The sequence below is a fragment of the Oncorhynchus mykiss genome, chromosome 28 (genome assembly GCF_057628025.1).
Source record: "Oncorhynchus mykiss isolate SJ-2025 chromosome 28, ASM5762802v1, whole genome shotgun sequence".
In the NCBI taxonomy this organism is placed as follows: Eukaryota; Metazoa; Chordata; class Actinopteri; order Salmoniformes; family Salmonidae; genus Oncorhynchus; species Oncorhynchus mykiss.
The window spans coordinates 1,852,554-1,876,548 of record NC_143049.1 but is presented as its reverse complement, the minus strand read 5'-3'; the positions used below and the strand labels follow the sequence as shown (position 1 = coordinate 1,876,548).

At 42.3% G+C, this 23,995-nt stretch overlaps 1 protein-coding gene across 3 annotated transcripts; it reads right to left on the bottom strand.

Moving 5' to 3' along the window:
* Positions 1–259: 259 nt before the first annotated feature.
* LOC110508314 (death-associated protein kinase 3) lies at positions 260–14,645 on the bottom strand. 3 transcript variants are annotated; one of them, XM_021588742.3, is made up of 11 exons: positions 14,260–14,645; positions 12,839–12,934; positions 8,050–8,271; positions 7,379–7,517; positions 5,704–5,833; positions 5,330–5,378; positions 5,186–5,212; positions 4,732–4,884; positions 4,452–4,497; positions 2,422–2,633; positions 260–2,262 (listed from the first exon to the last, which is right to left on the bottom strand). In XM_021588742.3, exons 2-11 carry the CDS (start codon positions 12,898–12,900, stop codon positions 1,947–1,949), a joined length of 1,356 nt encoding a protein of 451 aa, XP_021444417.1. In that variant the 5' UTR covers positions 12,901–12,934; positions 14,260–14,645; the 3' UTR covers positions 260–1,946. The 3 variants fall into 3 exon arrangements, with proteins under 3 accessions (XP_021444417.1, XP_021444418.1, XP_090081894.1); XM_021588743.3 differs by having other exon boundaries at positions 14,100–14,347; XM_090225768.1 differs by lacking the exons at positions 12,839–12,934; positions 14,260–14,645 and adding an exon at positions 11,964–12,216.
* Between the last annotated feature and the right edge of the window lie 9,350 nt (positions 14,646–23,995).

Below are 23,995 nucleotides of genomic sequence, written 5' to 3'. Positions count from 1 at the left end.
CTGACAAATGGTCGTAGACTCCTATGACATCACAACACCTAAGGATCATATATATCCCAAATGGCACCCCATTCTGTATCTAGTGCACTACTTTTGACCAGGGCCCATAAGGATTCGATTTTAGCTGGTCAAATGTTTATTAAGTTGTAAGAATCTTTCCCTCAATTACTTTCCACAAGGATTCGATTTTAGAAGATCAAATGTTTATTAAGTTATCTCGATGGACACAATAAATATACACAAGGAAAGTTAAGCTACATGTATTTAAGCTTGTTTATTTAAAACACAAACCTGTCTAAAACTGTTCAAACCAATAAATACATACCAATTATACATTTTGCAAACATTAAAATAATTCAGTGGGAGATAGTTTGGAACACTGCTGTATTCTTAAGTGCAAATGAGAATATTAAACGAGGGAATTACACAGTATATAGGGTTCTATAGTTTTATGGTGAACATGGAATGTGATGCATAGATTTAATGACTAACTCGTGGAATGTCTGAAGTGTGTGGGTTATTATGGTCGTAATGAAAAAATATATATGTTTTATACTTTACATAGTTTAACATCATGCAGATCATTTGGGAAGAATCTTATGTACAATAGTTGTACTCAAACGGGGCAGTTTCCCAGACACAGATTAAGCCTGGTCCTGGGCTAAAAACCAAATTCAATGTACAACTTCCATTGAGCATGTTTTTATCCAGGAAACTGGCCCAAAGCGTTTTGAGGGACAGCAACTAAGCCTGTATTTTCACTAACATGTCTAACCATTACTACAAATTTGTTTTTGCTTATGTATAGGCAATAAGGTGTTCTATATCCAGGCACAGCGTACAAAGAGCAAAACAGGTTTATACAATCTATATATTTTAAGACTACTCTCTCCTTAGGTAAGACAGCTATAGTGTTTGCATTTGTTTCATTTGCATCACAGTACAACAAGTCAGCTGAGTGACATATGGTATAGAATAGATAGCCTACTGTCAATAAGATGAAGTACTGAGATCTCCCTATAATACATCAACATGAATTTCCTGTTATTTCTGTGCAATTTGTACTATGTTGTTACTTATAACAGTCAGCTGTGAATGATACATGTTATGATTGCGTACTTAAAATTGACATACCAAGCCAGACTAAGGCTGTCACACAGGTGCATATACCATGTATTTCTTCAACTATGGAGCTTAAAACTCTTTAGGAAAATGATTGCCGGTGCAGAAAACCAAATCATAACCAAATATACTGCAAAAACGAACAGCGTATTTTACAATGTGTCAGTATTGCGTATAACAATCAAAATCCTTATCTTCAACATTAAACATTTATTTAGAAAATGTATTATTAAACACATATTTTGTTGACCGAACATATTCATAATAAGGACTCTACGTTGCTAGTTCTCTCCATACAAAGTGATACAGGAGGAGTAACCTTTTTCCCAATCAAATGTGTGTGAGGGGCAGCATGGATTATGATCGGGGGCCCAGCGTTTTCTCTAACCCGAAGAACTCTGGACCCTCATTCTGAATCTGATGACAGCTGGTGTAGAATATGTGCCCTGTTCGTGCCACAAACACACAGACAAAGAAGAAGCTGAGAGTGCAGAAGCAGAGTAATGTCTGTGATTCCAACAACCACACCAACACCAGAAAAACTCTGAGAGCTGGTGTACATGTACTGTCCTGACTGTACCATACACACACACAGACATGGACATAGTAGGAAGTAAGCTGAGAACTAGAATAATGTAATTCAGTGACTCCAGCCCCAGCCCGGTAGGACTTTGCCTATCGGCCATGACCAGACCGCCCTAGAAAGAAGAAACTGAAGAGCGTAGATTCAGACTAATGTCAGTGATTCTATGAGAATAATGTCATTGATTCTAGAAGGCAGGCCAGGCTCAGGACTATTCTACAAGCCAAGCTGGAGCCAGGTCTCAGGGCATGACCAGACTGTCTTTCTCCCTCTCTATCCCTCTGACCAGCTCCTCCACCCAGCGCACCTCCGACGCCACCTGCTCCGCCAGGACCTCGTAGCGGTTCTCCAGGCGCCCAAACGTCCTCTTGAGTGCGTTAGCAGCCAGCATGGCGGCGCGGGCATCCTCCTGACTCTGCCTGCGCTGGGCCTGGGTACACTGCAGAGCCTGGCGGATGTGATCCAGGTTGCTGGCGATGCTCTGGTTCTCCTCCTTGTACCAGCCCTCCTTCTCCTCATAGATAGAGAGTAGAGCAGCCACGTCCTCCTGACATGACCTTTGAGAAGAGAGGGGGATGTTAGCATGAATGGATAGATTTATTGTTGTACCCAACTAGAACGGCTTTATATGAGTTTTTAATAATCACTAATTAATTAATCTGCCCATTCATTGAATCATCCATCCATCCCTCCGTTTACCCCCCTCCCCCCCCTACCTCTGGTTGTGCTCCAGGTCTCTCAGCCCCTCCTCGGCAGCAGCGATCTCCTCCAGCACCTGGGAGAAGCGTTCAAAGTTGACGTAGGTGTTGTTGGGGGGCATGGAGGAGTGGGACTTGATGGTGTACTCCTTTAGACGCGTTGTCTTCAGGCGCCTGCGCTCCGGCTTCTTTCCGCTCTCCTCCTGGCGCACGTTTCGCCTCTTGATCACCTGGGAGGGGGTTTAATGGATAGTAGATAAAAGTGTGTGGGGGGGTGCTCAATTATTTTGTCTGGCCAAAAAACATCAGTATAATGGGTGCTATAAGCCAGCAGTTGCATATATTTTTTTTGGGGGGGGGTTAGTGATATACAGTGCCTTGCGAAAGTATTCGGCCCCCTTGAACTTTGCGACCTTTTGCCACATTTCAGGCTTCAAACATAAATATATAAAACTGTATTTTTTTTGTGAAGAATCAACAACAAGTGGGACACAATCATGAAGTGGAACGACATTTATTGGATATTTCAAACTTTTTTAACAAATCAAAAACTGAAAAATTGGGCGTGCAAAATTATTCAGCCCCCTTAAGTTAATACTTTGTAGCGCCACCTTTTGCTGCGATTACAGCTGTAAGTCGCTTGGGGTATGTCTCTATCAGTTTTGCACATCGAGAGACTGACATTTTTTCCCATTCCTCCTTGCAAAACAGCTCGAGCTCAGTGAGGTTGGATGGAGAGCATTTGTGAACAGCAGTTTTCAGTTCTTTCCACAGATTCTCGATTGGATTCAGGACTTTGACTTTGCCATTCTAACACCTGGATATGTTTATTTTTGAACCATTCCATTGTAGATTTTGCTTTATGTTTTGGATCATTGTCTTGTTGGAAGACAAATCTCGGTCCCAGTCTCAGGTCTTTTGCAGACTCCATCAGGTTTTCTTCCAGAATGGTCCTGTATTTGGCTCCATCCATCTTCCCATCAATTTTAACCATCTTCCCTGTCCCTGCTGAAGAAAAGCAGGCCCAAACCATGATGCTGCCACCACCATGTTTGACAGTGGGGGTGGTGTGTTCAGCTGTGTTGCTTTTACGCCAAACATAACGTTTTGCATTGTTGCCAAAAAGTTCAATTTTGGTTTCATCTGACCAGAGCACCTTCTTCCACATGTTTGGTGTGTCTCCCAGGTGGCTTGTGGCAAACTTTAAACAACACTTTTTATGGATATCTTTAAGAAATGGCTTTCTTCTTGCCACTCTTCCATAAAGGCCAGATTTGTGCAATATACGACTGATTGTTGTCCTATGGACAGAGTCTCCCACCTCAGCTGTAGATCTCTGCAGTTCATCCAGAGTGATCATGGGCCTCTTGGCTGCATCTCTGATCAGTCTTCTCCTTGTATGAGCTGAAAGTTTAGAGGGACGGCCAGGTCTTGGTAGATTTGCAGTGGTCTGATACTCCTTCCATTTCAATATTATCGCTTGCACAGTGCTCTTTGGGATGTTTAAAGCTTGGGAAATCTTTTTGTATCCAAATCCGGCTTTAAACTTCTTCACAACAGTATCTCGGACCTGCCTGGTGTGTTCCTTGTTCTTCATGATGCTCTCTGCGCTTTTAACGGACCTCTGAGACTATCACAGTGCAGGTGCATTTATACGGAGACTTGATTACACACAGGTGGATTGTATTTATCATCATTAGTCATTTAGGTCAACATTGGATCATTCAGAGTTCCTCACTGAACCTCTGGAGAGAGTTTGCTGCACTGAAAGTAAAGGGGCTGAATAATTTTGCACGCCCAATTTTTCAGTTTTTGATTTGTTAAAAAAGTTTAAAATATCCAATAAATGTCGTTCCCCTTCAGGATTGTGTCCCACTTGTTGTTGATTCTTCACAAAAAAATACAGTTTTATATCTTTATGTTTGAAGCCTGAAATGTGGCAAAAGGTCGCAAAGTTCAAGGGGGCCGAATACTTTCGCAAGGCACTGTAGTTTGGGGATTACTGATATGTGAGGTACAGTATGTATGAGATGGTGAAAGGTACCTACCTTGATCCAGGGATGCTGAAGGCTGTCATCGATGGTCATTCTCTTCCTGGAAGAAGCATTGTTAAATGATTAGAGATGAAAATCAATCTCATTTCTTCCTTACTTTTATGCTTTAGTATTTGCAGTTCTAACATTGGTGCAACAAGGTACAAACCTTTATTTCTTGCTCGGGTCCCTAAGATAATATGCTATTAAAAAAGACAAGACAAAGTACATGGTTCTTGTGTATGTTGTGTTAAGCATTCCCTGGCATATTCCGTCCAGCGTAAACCAGGCTTACTTGGGATCCTTGACCAGCAGCCGTCTGATGAAGTCCTTGGCCAACTCACTAGTGTTGCTGAAGTACTCCTCGTCAAAGTCATAGTTGACTGCTGAGATGTTGGTCAGAGTCTCCTGCTTGGTCTCCCCCAGGAACGGAGAGGCACCACTCAACCTGAGGACCAACAGACAGCATGGTGAGAACACAATAAGAACACTCAACAGGAGGTAAAACAGTAGTACTGTATCATGTCATCTTTCAGGTCATGGCCAAACGTTATACACAGTAGATTGGCTTTCTTGCTATATCATCATTTTGATGATGGAATTACTGAGAAATACGTGTCACTTCTAGAGTTGTCATTTGTAATGCAAAAATGTGTGTAGATTTGAAATAATTTAACATAACACTGTTTAATATTGCTCAACTGACTGTATGAAAAGAGACAACCATTATAATGTGAACAAGTACTTACAGAATGTATGTGATAACTCCAATACTCCTGGAGACAAAAGGGACAAAACTTAGTGAGATTTACCCTCAGAGAGAAACAACAGTAACAACAAGAAAACATTCTCAAAATCATAAAAAACATTTAAATGATCTTAGTCCATTTTACCACATGTCAGCCTCCAGGCCTAGCAGTTCATAGTTGACTATCTCTGGAGCTGTAAAACAAGCAGCATCAACACCAGCATCACTTTAAAGCTTTAATTCAACCCAGATGGTCGTCAAGGACATCAACAGACCTCCACTAAATAAGATAAATGTCAAAGAATATTTTCCCCATGTGGGCATACCATAACAATAACATTTCTGGACAGACATTTTATGGATACTGTATGTCTTTCATAGGAATAAGGAATTTATTTTTTCCAAAGGGAATCCAAACCCGAAGTGAAAAGAATCAATTTGAAAATAAAAGCCGTACTAATGCCGTTAAAAAAACTGTTCATGGCTCTTTTGGTCTTGAGCGGTAGAAGAGGGTCTCACCAACGAACTCTGGCGTTCCGAAGATGTTTTTAAACTCGTTCCCAGCTTTGATTTGATGAGCGATGCCGAAGTCGATGAGTTTGATCCTGGGGTTGGGAACATTCTTATCCAGCAGCATAATGTTCTCCGGCTGCAACAAAAACAAACAAGCATTCCATAATACAAGTTAGAAGAGAATGGATACACTACAGATGTTTTGAAATATAATAACAACGTCATATGTCGAAAATAAATAACTGACCTGAATGATTATTACTATTATTATAATATCCTAAACAGTATACTATCATGGTACACTACATGACCAAAAGTATGTGGACACCTGCTTGTCAAACATCTCATTCCAAAATCATGGGAATGGAGCTTGTCTCCCCTTTTCTGCTATAACAGCCTCCACTCTTCTGGGAAGGCTTTCCACTAGATGTTGGAACATTGCTGCGGGGACTTGCTTCCATTCTGATGTTGGGCGATTAGGCCTGGCTCGCAGTCGGCGTTCCAATTAATCCAAAAGGCGTTAGATGGGGTTGCGGTCAGGGCTCTGTCCAGGCCAGTCAAGTTCTTCCACACCGATCTCAACAAACCATTTCTGTATGGCCTTCCCCAAACTGTTGCCACAGAGTTGGAAGCACAGAATCGTCTAGAATGTCATTGTATTCTTCAGTGTAAATATTTCCCTTCACTGAAACTAAGGGACCTAGCCCGAACAATGAAAAACAGTCCCAGGCCATTATTCCTCATCCACCAAACTTTACAGTTGGCCCTATGCATTGGGGCAGGTAGCGTTCTCCTGGCATCCGCCAAACCCAGATTAGTCCGTTGGACTGCCAGATGGTAAAGCGTGATTCATCACTCCAGAGAACGCATTTCCACTGCTCTGGAGTCCAATGGCAGCGAGCTTTAGACCACTCCAGCCGACGCTTGGCATTGCGCATGGTGATCTTAGGCTTGTGTGTGGCTGCTCTGGCATGGAAACCCATTTCATGAAGCTCCAGACAAACAGTTATTGTGCTGACGTTGCTTCCAGAGGCAGTTTGCAACTCGGAAGTGAGTGTTGCAACCGTGGACAGAAGAGTTTTACCCGCTACAGTACTCGGCAGTCCCATTCTGTGAGCTTGTGTGGCCTACCACTTTGCAGCTGAGCCGTTGTTGTTCCTAGACGTTTCCACTTCACAACAACAGCCCTTACAGTTGACCAGAGCAGCTCTAGCAGGGCAGAAATCTGACAAACTGCTTGTTGGAAAGATGGCATCCTATGACGGTGCCACGTTGAAAGTCACTGAACTATTCAGTAAGACCATTCTACTTCCAATGTTTGCATGGCTGATTGCATGGCTGTGTACTCGATTTTATACATCTGTCAGCAACGGGTGTGGCTGAAATAGCCGAATCTACTAATTTGAAGGTGTGTCCACATAATTTTGTATATATAGTGTATGTGTTTAATAAGGATGACTGTTGAAAACACCAGCCTGGATGGTGTTCACTAGGCACTAGAGACAACCTGGACTTAAGAATAAGAAGTGTATTCCATTGCAAAATGTTTTTCGTTGAACATGACCCTGGTTTACCCAGCTCCGCAGCCTACAGTCCACTTTGAGATCAAAGTGCGCGATGCGTTTGGAGTGTGGCACTGCAGGTAGTAGACCCCGTCCGGGATCTGTGTGTGTGTGTGTACCTTGAGGTCAAAGTGAGCTATGCATTTGGAGTGCAGGTAGTGGACCCCATCCAGGATCTGTTTGAGGAACTGTGTGGCAGCCTCCTCTGTTAAAGACTCCTTCTCTGCCAAGAAGTCAAACAGCTCCCCCCCAGACACCCTGAAACACAACATAAACAGATGAATCTCTAAAACAACACACACAACTAGCATCTCAACAGAACCACATCAGGATGTTTTGGGATTTTTCACTTAACAAGAGAGCAGGAACAGAATGTCACACAGGCTAATTTGAACCCAGGTTTGTGGCCGTATGTATAAAATGTCTCAGAGTATTGTGCTGTTCTAGGATCACGTCCCCATATCTATGTTTTTTCTTTCTTTTTTTATTGAACCTTTATTTAACTAGGCAAGTCAGTTAACAACAAAATCTTATTTACAACGACGGCATAGGAACAGTGGGTTCTGAACAGTGCCTTGTTCAGGGGCAGAACGACAGATTTTTACCTCGTCAGCTCGGGGATTCTATCTAGCAACCATTTGGTTACTGGCCCAATGCTCTAACCACCAGGCTACCTGCCGCCCCTATCTCATGAATTGTGATTTTTTAAAGACAAAACTGATCCTAGATCAGAATTTCTACTCTGACATTATTTATGAATATGACCCTGGTATCATCTAGTCTCCCTTACAGCTCCAGGATAAGGATGACGTCGGTCTTGTTCTCGAAGATGTCGTGTAGCGTTATGATGTTGCTGTGCTGGATCTCTCTCAGGATGTTCACCTCCCTCTCGATCTCCTCGCGGCTAACGCCACGGCGGCTAGACGACAGGCGACGCTTCTTGATGAATTTGGCGGCGTACTCAGAGCCAGAGGGCTTCTCTTTACACTTCCGTACGATGGCAAACTGTCCGCTGAGGGGAGGGGGGAAATGACATCATGAGAATGATGATACAAAGTAAAACATGAACATAGAATACACAGGAAAGAGTGACTGGGCCACAATCAGATAGCTCTCTAGGAAAATCCCGATTTGAAGCAATTAACCAATCTTGACTACAGATTGTATAGGCTCGTGTTCAGTGGCTGCATTGCAACACACTGGCTGGCAGGTTCATAACTTTGATGTAATAAGATGAAGACCATTAGCAAATGTAAAGTGGGTGACAAAAAAAATCTAAAATCACCCAACATTTGATTTAGCGCATGATAATGCTATAGGAAGAAGAAGCTATGAAGGCTGCATTCCAGAGAGTGAATCCGTTCCTAACGGAATGTCTTAGGTTATTGTGTGTCTGCAAAGAAATGCATTTTCTGCTCTGCCATTTAATGTATGTCTGCAAGCCCTTTCCCAGGAGTCTAAACAAAAATAAATCCTATGACTGAAACTTAAAGACGTTCACCAGTGACTTTTGAACTTTTACTGTTCAAAAGTGTATAAGTATAAAAGTATACAGTAAAGTGCACACTAAAGCATTTTTTTTTTTTAAATCACAAAATAGTGTTTTTTAGACAACTGCAAATTTCAAGGAGTAGGGCATTCAAGGAGTTGTTTTGATGGGAAGTCGTGATGTCACCGGCCTGTAAGAAAGTCTATGACCATCATGCTTTTAGGGAAAAATTATAATTTTGTACATGTATTTAACTGAGCTTGACCAATCCCAGTCCCTTTTCTTAGGGGGTCCGTGGTCCTCCCTGGGATCATTGTTATGTAGAAGGTCTGAGAAGCTTTTTAAAAAGGACATTCTACTCCAACATTAATGAAAATAAAATGACGCTGATACCATCTAGAATATAATTTCCACCTCCAGAAATGAGTGAAATAACATATTGGTGAAACATTGAAAAAAAAACATTGGACCATGCATATAGCCCATGGTCTATATTATCAGATGTGCTATTAGCAATAGGCATTATCACCTGTTGCTCAACTGATGCAAAATAGTGTCTATAAAATGTACAGGAGTGATTTTAAAATGAAAATATTTGTGGGGCAAACTCAATCAACAAAGCTCATAGGCATCGAAACCAGTACACTACACTGACTACACATTGAATCACATAAATGAGTTTTGAGCCACAGACAAACGTTATAACATGGGTTATTATCAGTTTATGGCTACTTCCCATATCTTTAGCTCTTATTGCACAGAAGACCACGGTAGTCCAGCAGACTTTTCTTGTGTAAACGAGCTAGTAATCTGTCTGCAATATTCTGTGTCTGCCTGCCTGTTATAAAGGGCCCCGGTTAACAACATGCAACTATTCTCTTGCTCAATCTATTGCACACTTCCATCAAAGATATGTATAACTAACCCTTATTTTACATGTGGTTCCATGCCTAATACAGTCTGCCATCAAACATCAACTATAATGCATGTAGCCTATAGGATATTATAGCTAGCCTACGTCAAAACAAATGTTAGCAACTGCTACATGATCCACCACCAACCACTCGACCTGAATCTCATTTTCCAGCATGCTTTATTTTATTGGATGGACATATTTTAAAGTTTAGGTGAATAATGAGCACCAGGCGTTCTATACACATTTCCTTCATAATACTAAAGGTAGAAAATTATTTTCTAGGACATAACTAAGCTACATAGCTACGCTACCTAGCTTAAAGACGTGGAAACAGCGTGTGGTAATCAACTAGCTAGCTATGAAGTTGACACATCAGTCCAGAGTTAACGGGCACAAGACGTTGGTTTATCTTTGGCCAATGACAATGAGCCTTATTGGGCGGGAACTTCTACCTTAAACCAATGGAGCACCGAAGAGGGGCTTTCGTCACCCCATACAGAACCAATCAGTCAATATAATCGAGAACAATCATTGTATCAGGTGCACCCTGCTTTTGCTGGCTAGCTCTCCCAGCAGGTGCTGCGGGGACGTAGTGTCCTCATGAGTGACAGCACCCTGAGCCAATCACGTACAACCAGAGAAGATAAACGACACCTGTACTACCAGTCAAAAGTTTTAGAACACCTCCATTTTTCCAGTTTTTATTGGGTTATAGGGTTTATCTGTCTTCCTTTGTTAATGTCCTTTTTCTCGACATTATGATAGCAATATACTACTTTCTTGCAGTACAATATTGTCCAAATAATGCTTAAGAGGGTGTAGTAACACAGTCTGTTCCAACACTGCTTTTATACAGACAGGGGGTTTGTACGGGTTTGTATCAACAAAAGTTGGGAGACCTGTAGGAATTGTTAACATCAACCTTCAAGGCTTAATTTACTTCCATTTCTGCAGATCAGCTGTAAGTTGTTAACCCATTACTTGTTCCCTGAAAAAGGCCTTTAAAAAAAATATAACTCTGAAATGTAAATTATTTTTTCAGCTTTTGGTAACCTAAACTTTTTTTAAAACCTCTGGCAGTTTACCGCTTACCTTTGTACCATTTCAGGTTATTCACTGGACTTGAACTGCTTAAATTTCTATAAAAAATGGAAAGGTGGGGGTGTTCTAAAGCTTTTGACTGGTAGTGTACACACAGTACTTTCTCTGTCTGCCCCTCCACCACAGAAAGCACAGAGCGAGGCTGAGACAGCTGCATTTTGGAGATGAAAATGTACCAAAACAAACAGAGACAATGGGAAAGCGAACACATATGCTTTATTAGATAAAGCAATTTTCTAAAATAAAATAAAATAGTTTGCCAACTGATTTATTGTCGTGACATGAAATAACAGAATTGCATGCAAATCTGCTGGAGCCCCACCTGCCCCATGTGATGCATCACCACTGAAAATGTACGTAGGCTAAAGCATGGCGTTTGTCCCTTTACATTTACCCCATTGGACACAACATCCTGATTGTTATTATAAATGAATTATTATTATTCACTACCCACATTTTTTGTTGTTGTTTCTATTACGAAGTAGGCCTATGTCATTGCCCTTTTAAGAAACAATTGCCCCTTTAAGAGCTCTGTTATGCAGCTGCCCCTAACATGCTTGTAACTACATTTGTCAAAACATACCACTTGCGCAATTGAAGGAGTAGAGAAATAAATGTGGTAGCAATGGAAAACTGTGATTCCCTCTTTTTTTTTAGGCCAAAACTGCTTTCAAATTACATTTGCCAAAAGTGCTTTTAAAAGTGTTAATGTGATTGCATTAAGAATTATTGTGCATTGACTGCTTGCCAGAATACATGTTTCCCTGTAGGCTTCACACCACTGTTTGAATTGAGCGCTGCGGTGGTGCGCATTATAGACTATTTAATTCCCTTCATCTGAACGTTGGAGTGTCAGCAACAATCATTCATGTCAGTTCAGTGTACACAGCTTAACAGAAAAAATAAAATACTTAAGAAAACATTTATTTGGGAATATATTTTGTAGAACAGCTTCTCTGTATTAGGCAATGTCACCCCCCTCCCCCCCATTTTTATTTTATTGCGGTTCTACATTGATCTCAAAAATAACCTCTCCAGAATCCAAATGATGGAAATCCGTCACAGGAGAACATTAACTCCTGCAGTTTCCTGAGCAAACTTAGTCTCCCCTACTCTCACAGTAAGTCTAAACCTAGAGGCATGGACAGAAAATAAATGCCCAAATTCCTCACTCCTCCCCAACTCATGGCTGTCCTACCTTATCTGTTGACTGAAACCAGACTGTGGCACTTCTCTTCTCCATAGGATACCTGAGATTTAACAATAACATGTTCTTCCTGCACTCCCCTTTCTCACTCAGTAGATTTCCATTACCCTCAGTTCTAATATGGTAACATGAATAAGGATACTTCAAGTTTAGAAGTTAGTACCCAACACAATTATGTAATTCTTCTGCTGCAACACTGTAGCAAAAAACCCTACTTCCATATAAAGCACTATGTTCAAGTAGTGCGCTATGAAGGGAATAGGGTGCCATTTGAGATGAAGTCAGGTTTTAATCCTCTACAAGCACATGACTCATTCTATTGCTCTAGCTCTGTTTAGTTTACAAGGACTTGCTAAAAACAGAGCTTGTATAACAAGGCAGAGTGCAATGCAGTTTAATAAACAGTCCCACAAATACACTGGGGATGTGCCAATGGATGTTTTCCTCCTGCTATGCATTTTCAAGTTAAATAAGTGGTATTATACTGGTATATCAATTATGAGAGTCAAACAACGGATTCTATATTAAAAAGATTGGAGAAATTGTGTTTCACTTCACATGCAAGCGAGAACGAAAAGGTGATAAGAGATCTGCATTATTCTACCACCTCATTGAAAACATATTCATTAGTAGGCATACTTGATTGAAACTGTCTGATGTGCTGGGTAGGCCAGGTTTAGAGTTTACCTCACTCGCCCTGAATTGCGAACTCTACCCACTGATGCACCGGGCAAGCTGAATCAAGTCAAGGCTAGTATCATCCAGCAAAACAGTATCACACAAACACGTCCGATCTTGAAAAAGCAGAAGAATCTGTGCGCTCTCAGATAGTAATAGTAGTTAGCCCTACAGATGTCAGAACTAACCTCCCCAGCTCCTCCCCCATATCGTAGAACACCTCCACATCCTCTTGCCTGAAGCCAGCCATGGGTTGCTGCTGAGAGAAGCTGTCTTGAATCACACTGAAATACAGAAGAGGGGGAACAAAATAGTTTTAGTAACTACCAGAGAAAGAGCACAAAGACCAATATCATAACAATGACAGATGAATGTTGACATGAGCAGAAATGCCTAAATGAACTACAGGATTGATTGTTATAGACATTTTATAGCAACATTAGGTGGCAGTGATAATAAAATCAGCTCAAACAAACACATACAGTATGGATTTATGACAGCCCGCACATTCCCCCACCAAAAAGATAATCAAGGACAACAACCACCCGAGCCACTGCCTGTTCACATCGCTACTATCCAAAAGGCGAGGTCAGTACAGGTGCATCAAAGCTGGGACAGAGAGACTGAAAAACAGCTTCTATCTCAAGGCCACCAGACAGCAACCACTAACTCAGAGGGGCTGGTGCCTACATTGAGACCCAATCACTGGCCACTTTAATAAATGGATCACTAGTCACTTTAAACACTGCCACTTTAAATAATGTTTACATATCGTACATTACTCATATCACATGTATATACTGTATTTTATACCAGCTATTGCACCTTGCCTTTGCTGCTCGGCCATCACTCGTCCATATTTGTATATGTACATATTCTCATTCACCCCTTTAGATTTGTGTGTATTAGGTAGTAGTGTGGGAATTGATAGATTACTTGTTAGATATTACTGCACTGTCAGAAACTAGAAGCACAAGTATTTCGCTACACACGCATTAACATCTGCTAACCATGTGTGTGTGACCAATACATTTGATTTGATCCAACAACACCAGCAGTGGCCGTCCATATTTGGCCGAAGTCAACACAGCAGGCTGATGTCGATGTATTAGTCAGTCATACTTACGTCATATTCTTCCACTACCTAGCAGATTAAAGGCTCTCAACAGGTTTTAACATGACATTAGATAACCATTTGCTAACTTCTGCTATCAAGAAAAAAACATTTAGATTTGTTAAATAGGCAAAACAAAACAAGCAAAACAAATCTTGCAGACTATGTCTGTCCACTTAGTCCAGAAGAAAATAGCTCACCAGCAAACCTAGCTAAAACACGGGACTGATATGACAATGGGCCAAATCGATAACTATTCATAACATTTAAGCTATAGCAACAATTTGACAAAACTATTACATTGTATCTAGTTAACTTGCTAGCTGCTAACTTACATTAGCCAGTCTTGCTATCCAATTTAGCAATCGCTGCATGCTAGCTGTGCTTGTCATACACACGGTCGGCATTCGAAGCAAACGCTAACGTTTGTGTAAAATGGCACTTTTATTTAAAAAATTATGTAATTTAATCACAATAATATAGACAGCTACCTACATTATAACGTTAACTGGCTACGGGTCCCGCATTCGTCTCCGGAGTCAAAGGTGGTTGAAGATAATTACAGCATGTTCAATATCAGGATGGACCATATGGCATGAGGGGCTCCTGATGACTGGATGGATAGGTATCCCACCAGGCATTCAGCCCATTTTTAAAATAACTTAATTATACATTTCTGCTCCAACTTTCACCTTTCCGATATTTGGCGTTCTCAGAATCCAACTTAATTTTTTTTTTATTGGTTTAACTAGCGACAGGCAATTCAAATATAGAAATTATTATTGGTTGGTATCTTCCAATTTTATGAATCTTGTCAGTGAATGTAGTATTTCTTCATCTCCTCTGACAGACCATTGTTCCATTATTCTTTTGATAATGACAAAGAGATTTTCTAAAACATATTGAACATTTCATTATTTTATTTGAAAGAATGAGTCATTTTGTTTACAGTCTAAAGCTCTTATCAGAGAGACCTGTCTCGATTCTGCTCTTTCTCCTACTAACAAATGGGAAATGATTAAATTCAGAATTCGATGTCTTGCTGGCTACGGGTCCCGTAGCTACTGGTAAAATGCTAGTTCGGAAAAGATTCATCAAGCTCATGGATATTATTGTTGATATTAACAGGCTGAGCAATAAACTTGATTTAAATGAAAATGAAAAACCACAGCTTGCTAAAAGCCAACGTGAACGACATATACAACGATAAGGCACATGATGCCTTCATCCATTCAAAGGCCAAATGGATTGAAAAAGGTGAGAAAAAAAACATCTTATTTCTTTAATTTGGAGAAAAGTATGCATAGTAGGAATAGGATTTAATCCATTTATGTAAATGACACTATATCTGATGATTTTGAAGTGATTAATAAGAAAATACACTTTCTACTGTTCACTATATCAATGTCATCTTTGGGAAGGCAACTTGGATTCCTTTTTTGATTCCTTTAATAACTCTGTTTAGCCTATAGAAAAAAGGCTAAACAGGTGATTCTGATGTAGATATTACTGAGTTGGACCAAGCCATTAAACAAATGCCTATAGGTAAATCTTCTGGACCGGAATGGTGGTCTCCTGAATTCTATCAACATTTTTGGCCTGATATTAGAGAGTTATTGCTTTTGGTCTACAAAGAGGGTATTGCTAATGCTATCTTACCTCCTTCTTTGAGACAGGGACTAATAGTTCTTATACCCAAACCAAAGAAGGACTCTCTTTACCTGGACAATTGGAGACCAATCACATTGTTGGCAACTGACAATAAGTTACTAGCCCATGTCTATGTCAATAGGCTGAAACAAGGCCTTGATGATATAATCAGTGAAATTCAATCATCTTTCATTAAAGGAAGGAGTATTCATAACCAGGCCCAGCGCCACGAGGGTGCAAAGGGGGGCATTGCCCCCTTAGTTGGAATATTGTGCCCCCTCAGTTTTGTATCCATATTCTGTCCCACAATCTGCCCCCTCCGTCATGCCCAACCGATTTGTTGTGTATGCTTCATTCATACAATTCCCTTGCATGCATCATACGTATGTCATACACATTTTACCAGTTAAAAATAAACTAATTTTGATTGGCCTTCACATTTTGATTGGCCTTCAATTTGACGGTTTAGGTTTACTTTCAAAGTTACGTACTACGAAGAAAAAAAAACTTTCACCGCTCAGCTGGATGGAATTGAGCTAATGTTAACATTTAGGTAGGTAGCTGATAGCATGGTGGATACTAGAAAGTGGCTTCGCCAGGGCACAATGGCAGCATCGGATCAAAGCGGCGAGGAGGGAGAGAAGCCTGCCACAGAGGCCAAGGCCGCTGAGCTGACGCTAATCACCGAGGCCAAGGCCGTCGAGCCCAGCAGCAAAGGTACCTGCGCAACCATCTTGCAGCCTGGTGACATAGGAGGTAACCAACCCGAGGAGGGGCCTGCAGCCGCCAAGACCAAACCTAGCAGCAGCACACTGCCAGGTTAATACAAGCACCGACGCCTCCATTAGTGCCTGACGGCCTCGGTGATGAAGAGCCAGCGCGGGTTTGTCTGGGGAAATACCCAACCTGCCTGTACTGTGGGAGAAAACGGGCATTTTGTAGCGTGTGGTTCAAAGGCAGAGAGTGGCTGGAATATTCCTGCAAGGCAGATGCAGCTTTCTACTATCCTTGTTGAAAGTGTTACATCGGCTCCAATGCTAACACCGATAAGGCATTCACCCAAACTGGATATTGTCACGTTCTGACCTTTATTTTCCTTTGTTTTGCCTTTATTTAGTATGGTCAGGGTGTGAGTTGGGGTGGGCAGTCTATGTTTTGTGTATCTATGTTTTTCTATTTCTGTGTTCGGCCTAGTATGGTTCTCAATCAGAGGCAGGTGTTGTTAGTTGTCTCTGATTGAGAATCATACTTAGGTAGCCTGGGTTTCACTGTTGGTTTGTGGGTGTTTGTTTCCGTGTCTGTGTTTGTTTGCCACACGGTACTGTTTCGGTTATGTTCACGTTTTTGTATTAGTGTTCACGTTGAGTTTTTTTCATATTAAAAACATGGACACTTACCCCTCTGCATCTTGGTCCGATCCTTGCTACACCTCTTCAGAGGAAGAGGGGGAAAACCCTTACAGATATAATAACTGCCAGCATGCCATTGATAGCAACAAGGGACTGGGGAGGCACACATCAAGCAAAGAACATTTGAAATGCATGTTACTTTGGACAGAAAGACAAGCAAGGAATGCACAGGGAGCAGAGATTTCAACACCTGTTATTTCTGCACAGCTTGCAAGAAATCGTATGTATTTGGCATCGATTGTGGACATTGTGGAATTTCTTGCTGTTAATGAGCTTCCTCTCGGGAACTTTGGATGCAAGAGGGGAGGGGGGGGTGGACTATTCCTGGCAATGTTAGATTACACGCTCAGGAAAGACAAAGAACTTGCCTTAAGCACAATTCCCCACAATGCCACATACACATCTCATAACATCCAGAACGAAACATGAGTGAGGTAGTAGGTGATTCGTGGTACACACTTAAAGTGTATGGGACTAAATACCCAACCCGGGTGCGAGAACACTTCAATTGTATTCCGTTAAGTGGGCGAAAACAACCGTGTTTGTGAGCGGCTACTATCAATGGCAACGAGTAAAGAATGTGCTGCTTTATCGCTGACTAACTTGGTCCTGTCAGTTAACAAATGTTAACGATTCTTAGTCAATGTTATGATGGCGCCAGTGTAACATGGGGGCATGCAAAAGGTAGTGCAGGACAAGCTGAATCGGGAAGTGCCGTATGTGCATTGCTTTAACCACTAGCTGCATTTAGTCATAGTGCACACTATGTCCTCTGAGGGTGCATTGGATGACTTTTTTAATGTGTGTAATTCCATTTACAAGTTCCTCAGGAAACAAACAATATACAGGAGAAAAACTGAAACTGGTCATCTGGCCACGGTGAGTGTCATTATTATAAAATCTCTGGACAGCATCTTCCATCTGCTCAGAGAAATCGAGAGTACCCGCTGCTACGGTACAGAGGTGCGACCTGAGGCTGTGGGCCTATTGAAAGCTGTTTCTGACCCGAGCTTCAGATTCATTGCCTTCATGGTTCACGCCTGCTCGATCCCCCTAACAAGTTACTTAAGGTTGAAGCAACTGATCTGTACACTGGCATCCAATTCATCCGCAGTGCCCACAATTGTGTGGAAAAACTGATGTGACAGTGAGTTTGATGAGTTATGGGAGAAATACAAGGTGTTAGAATGGCCAAGTCAAAGTCCAGACCTGAATCCAATCGAGAATCTGTGGAAAGAACTGAAAACTGCTGTTCACAAATGCTCTCCATCCAACCTCACTGAGCTCGAGCTGTTTTGCAAGGAGGAATGGGAAAAAATGTCAGTCTCTCGATGTGCAAAACTGATAGAGACATACCCCAAGCGACTTACAGCTGTAATCGCAGCAAAAGGTGGCGCTACAAAGTATTAACTTAAGGGGGCTGAATAATTTTGCACGCCCAATTTTTCAGTTTTTGATTTGTTAAAAAAGTTTGAAATATCCAATAAATGTTGTTCCACTTCATGATTGTGTTCCACTTGTTGTTGATTCTTCACAAAAAAATACAGTTTTATATCTTTATGTTTGAAGCCTGAAATGTGGCAAAAGGTCGCAAAGTTCAAGGGGGCCGAATACTTTCGCAAGGCACTGTACATGAGGGACCGGTACCGATGTCAATGTGCGGGGGTACAGGTTAATCAATGTAAATTGTAAAGTGACTATGCATAGATAATAAACAGCGAGTAGCAGCAGTGTTCAAACAAAGGGGGGAGGGGGGGGTCAAAGTAAATAGTCCAGGTGAAAATTGGATTAGTTTAGATGTTCAGCAGTCTTATGGCATGGGGGTAGAAGCTGTGAAGGAGCCTTTTGGTCCTAGAATTGGTGCTCCGTTACCGTTTGCCATGAGGTAGCAGATTGACTAGTCTATGACTTGGCACCACCTAGTATATAGGCCCTGGATGTCAGGAAGCTTGGCCCTAGTGATGTACTGGGCCAAACCCATTATCCTCTGTAGCGCCTTACGATCAGATGCCGAACAGTTGCCATACCAGGCGGTAATGCAACCGGTTAGGATGCTCTCAATGGTGCAGCTGTAGAACTTTTTGAGGATCTGGGGACCCATGCCAAATCTTTTCAGTCTCCTGAGGTGGAAAAGGTGTTGTCGTGCCCTCTTCACAACTGTCTTGGTGTGTTTTGACCATGATAGTTCGTTGGTGATGTGGACACCAAGGAACTTGAAACTCTCGACCCGCACCACTACAGCCCTGTTGATGTTAATGGGGGCCTGTTTGCGCACATTGCGAGAGAGGTTGTTGTCCTGGCTAGAATCACATTTTGGGGAATATTCAGAGGTGGAAAATTTCTGTGGGAATTAACGGAAATATATTAACTAAAACATATGCAAATTCATATTAATACCATTCACGTTGCATTTTTGCGTTGAATATATTTACCATATCATATGGAGACAGAAACATACACCTTTCACCTTGTAAGAAGACATAATTACAAATGATTAAATCCTTCCAATAGAAATAAATACAAATATTTAGTTACGAATTGAACTTTAATTAAATGAATTGACTCTTCACATGGAATGATTTCACTGAACAACAAAACAAAGGGAATACTGAATGATCCCAATGATCCATCACATCTCCCAAAAACTTTTTCAACATACATCTGTAAAATGATAGTCTAGAAACTAAAGCTTTGCTTGTCTTCCTCTCAGGCTTCCATGTCTTCTCCCTGGACCTCTTCATTGTCCAGCTCTTGAACATCAGACTCTAAGGCCTCATCTTCACTGTCACTTTCCAGCCGTATTTGCTCGTTGTCAGGCTCAAAAAACCTCAAATTTGCCCGGATGGCCATGAATTTTTCAACCCTTGTATTGGTCAGCCTGTTGCATGCTTTGGTGTGAGTGTTCCCAAACAAGGACCAGTTGTGCTCTGAGGCGGCTGATGTTGGTGGGATTTGGAGGATAATGGAGGCATCAGGGGAAAGAGCCTCAGATCCACAAAGTCCCTTCCACCAGGTGGCTGATGAGATATCTTGGCATGACTGCCATATTTCAACTCCATCCCAAAGCCCTTGCTTAGAAGTGTACTTCGCCAGACTGCCAAGACCTTGCCCTCTTCCAGACCAAGGTGGCGAGACACGGTAGTGATGACACCACAGGCCTGGTTTATCTCTGCACCAGACAGGATGCGTTTGCCAGCACACTTGGGGTCCAACATGTACGCTGCAGCTGAATTCAGGCAGAAGTCTTCACTCTTTTTGATGGATTTCAGAACTGCAGTTTCCTCTGCTGGGAGCAACAGTGGGCAGGGAGGTGCGGATTTCTTCTCTTACATCTGCAAGCAGAGTCTGAACATCAGACAGGATGGCATTGTCTCCCTCAATCCGTGCAATGGCTACTGCTATAGGTTTCAGGAGTTTCAGACTGTTTACCACTCTCTCCCAAAATACATCATCAAGGAGGATCCTCTTGATGGGGCTGTCCATAATCGGCAGACTGTGATATGGCCATTTCTTGGAGAGACTCCTTCCCCTCCAGGAGACTGTCAAACATGATGACAACACCACCCCAACGGGTGTTGCTCGGAAGCTTCAATGTGGTGCTCTTATTCTTCTCACTTTGCTTGGTGAGGTAGATTGCTGCTATAACTTGATGACCCTTCACATACCTAACCATTTCCTTGGCTCTCTTGTAGAGTGTATCCATTGTTTTCAGTGCCATGATGTCCTTGAGGAGCAGATTCAATGCATGAGCAACACAGCCAATGGGTGTGATGTGAGGTTAGGACTCCACTTTAGACCAAGCAGCCTTCATGTTCGCAGCATTGTCTGTCACCAGCGCAAATACCTTCTGGGGTCCAAGGTCATTGATGACTGCCTTCGGCTCCTTTGTAATTTAGAGACCGGTGTGTCTGTTGTCTCTTGTGTCTGTGCTCTTGAGAATACTGGTTGAGGGGTGAAGATGAAGTAGTTAATTATTCCTTGCCCATGAACATTCGACCACCCATCAGAGATGATTGCAATACAGTCTGCTTTCACTATGATTTGCTTGACCTTCGCTTGAACTCTGCATCCAGCAAATGAGTAGATAATACTTGCCTGGTTGGAGGGGTGTATGCTGGGCGAAGAACATTCAGAAATCTCTTCCAATACACATTGCATGTGAGCATCAGATGTGAACCAGTTGCATACACAGCTTGAGCAAGACATTCATCTGCATTTCTGTACGTTCCTCCATTTTGTGAAAATAACTTCAGATTCCAGGAGGACTATGAGCTGTTGCTATCGATAAGGTGTCTGATTCATAATTTTCACCTCGAATAGAAGTAATAGGACTTTTGTCAGAGGTTGCTTGTGTAACAGTATAGCTCTCTTCTCGCCCCTACCTGGGCTCAAACCAGGGACCCTCTGCACACATCGACAAAAGCCACCCTCGGAGCATCGTTACCCATCACTCCACAAAAGCCGCGGCCCTTGCAGAGCAAGGGGAACAACTACTTCAAGGTCTCAGAGCGAGTGACGTCACCAATTGAAACGCTATTAGCACCCCGCTAACGAGCTTGCCATTTCACATCGGTTACACTTGTTGGGAGCGCTGAGGGAACTTTATGCACTTGGCCAGATGATTCTGCATCTTTGTTGCATTCTTCACATATTATTTGGCACAGTATTTGCAAATGTACAAAGCTTTTCCTTCTACATTAGCTGCAGTGAAATGTCTCCACACATCAGATAGTGCCGTGGCATTTTCCTGTAAAGATTAGAAAAAAGAGTAAAACAAAAAGAAATAAAATTCCATGTACAGATAAATAGTTAAGCTGTTTTAAAATGAAACATGTATGGAAATCCTAGTAAAAAATCCCTGTCTTAGGTCAGTTAGGATCACCACTTTATTTTAAGAATGTGAAATGTCAGAATAATAGTAGAGTGATTTATTTCAGCTTTTATTTCTTTCATCACATTCCCAGTGGGTCAGAAGTTCACATACACTCAATTAGTATTTGGTAGCATTGCCTTTAAATTGTTTAACGCTTTGGGTAGCCTTCCACAAGCTTCCCACAATAAGTTGGGTGCATTTTGGCCCATTCCTCCCGACAGAGCTGGTGTAACTGAGTCAGGTTTGTAGGCCTCCTTGCTCGCACATGCTTTTTCAGTTCTGCCCACAAATGTTCTATAGGATTGAGGTCAGGACTTTGTGATGGCCACTCCAATACCTTGACTTTGTTGTCCTTAAGTAATTTTGCCACAACTTTGGAAGTATGCTTGGGGTCATTGTCCATTTGGAAGACCCATTTGCGACCAAGCTTTAACTTCCTGACTGATGTATTGAGATGTTGCTTCAATATACCCACATAATTTTCCTCCTCGTGATACCATCGATTTTGTGAATTGCACCAGTCCCTCCTGCAGCAAAGCCTCCCCACAACATGATGCTTCCACCCCCGTGCTTCACGGTTGGGATGGTGTTTTTCAGCTTGCAAGCATCCCCCTTTTTCTTCCAAACATAACAATGGTCATTATGGCCAGAGGACATTTCTCTCAAAAGTACAATCTTTGTCCCCATGTGCAGTTGCAAACCATAGTCTGGCTTTTTTATGGCGGTTTTGGAGCAGCCTTTCAGGTCGATATAGGACTCGTTTTACTGTGGATACTTTTGTACCTGTTTCCTCCAAGGTCCTTTGCTGTTATTCTGGGATTGATTTGCACTTTTCGCACCAAAGTACGTACATCTGTAGGAGACAGAAAGAGTCTCCTTCCTGAGCGGTATGACGGCTGCGTGGTCCCATGGTGTTTATACCTCCGTACTATTGTTTGTACAGATGAACGTGGTACCTTCAGGCGTTTGGAAATTGCTCCCAAGGATGAACCAGACTTGTGGAAGTCTCCAATTTATTTTTTGTGGTCTTGGCTGATTTCTTTTGATTTTGATTTCCCCATGATGTCAACAAGAGGCACTAAGTTTGAAGGTTGGCCTTGAAATACATCCACAGGTGGAGTGGTTGAAAAACGAGTTTTAATGACTCCAACCTAAGTGTATGTAAACTTCGGACTTCAATTGTACCTACATGTACATGTCACAAGACGCAGGCCTCCTTACTGTCCCTAGAATTTCTAAGCAAACAGCTGGAGGCAGGGCTTTCTCCTATAGAGCTCCATTTTTATGAAATGGTCTGCCTATCCATGTGAGAGACACGGACTCTGTCTCGACATTTAAGTCTCTACTGAAGACTAATTTCTTCAGTAGTTCCTATGATTGAGCGTAGTCTGGCCCAGGAGTGTGAAGGTGAACGGAAAGGCACTGGAGCAACAAACCGCCCGTGCTGTCTCTGCCTGGCCGGTTCCCCTCTCTCCACTGGGATTCTCTGCCTCAAACCCTATTACGGGGGCTGAGTCACTGGCTTACTGGTGCTCTTCCATGCTGTCCCTAGGAGGGGTGCGTCACTTGAGTGGGTTGAGTCACTGATGTGGTCTTCCTGTCCGGGTTGGAGCCCCCCCCCCCCCTTCGGGTTCGTGCCAGGGGTGGGATCTTTGTGGGCTCAACTTGGCCTTGTCTCAGGATAGTAAAGTTGCTGGTTGAAGATATCCCTCTAGTGGTGGTGGGGGCTGTGCTTTGGCAAAGTGAGTGGGGTTATATCCTGCCTATTTGGCCCTGTCCCGGGGTATCGTCGGAAGGGCCACAGTGTCTCCCGACCACTCCTATCTCAGCCTCCAGTATTTATGCTGCAATAGTTTGTGTCGGGGGGCTAGGGTCAGTCTGTTATATCTGGAGTATTTCTCCTGTCTTATCCGGTGTCCTGTGTGAGCTTAAGTATGCTCTCTCTAATTCTCTCTCTCTCTTTCGCGCTCTCTCTCAGAAGACCTAAGCCCTAGGACCATGCCTCAGGACTACCTGGCCTGATGACTCCTTACTGTCCCCAGTCCACCTGGTCGTGTTGCTGCTCCAGTTTCAACTGTTCTGCCTGCGGCTATGGAACCCGAACGTGTCCACCGGACGTGCTACCTTGTCCCAGACCTGCTATTTTCAACTCTCTAGAGACAGCAGGTGCGGTAGAGATACTCTAAATGATCGGCTATGAAAAGCCAACTAACATTTACTCCTGAGGTGCTGACATGTTGCACCCTCTACAACCACTGTGATTATTATTATCTGACCCTGCTTGTCATCTATGAACATT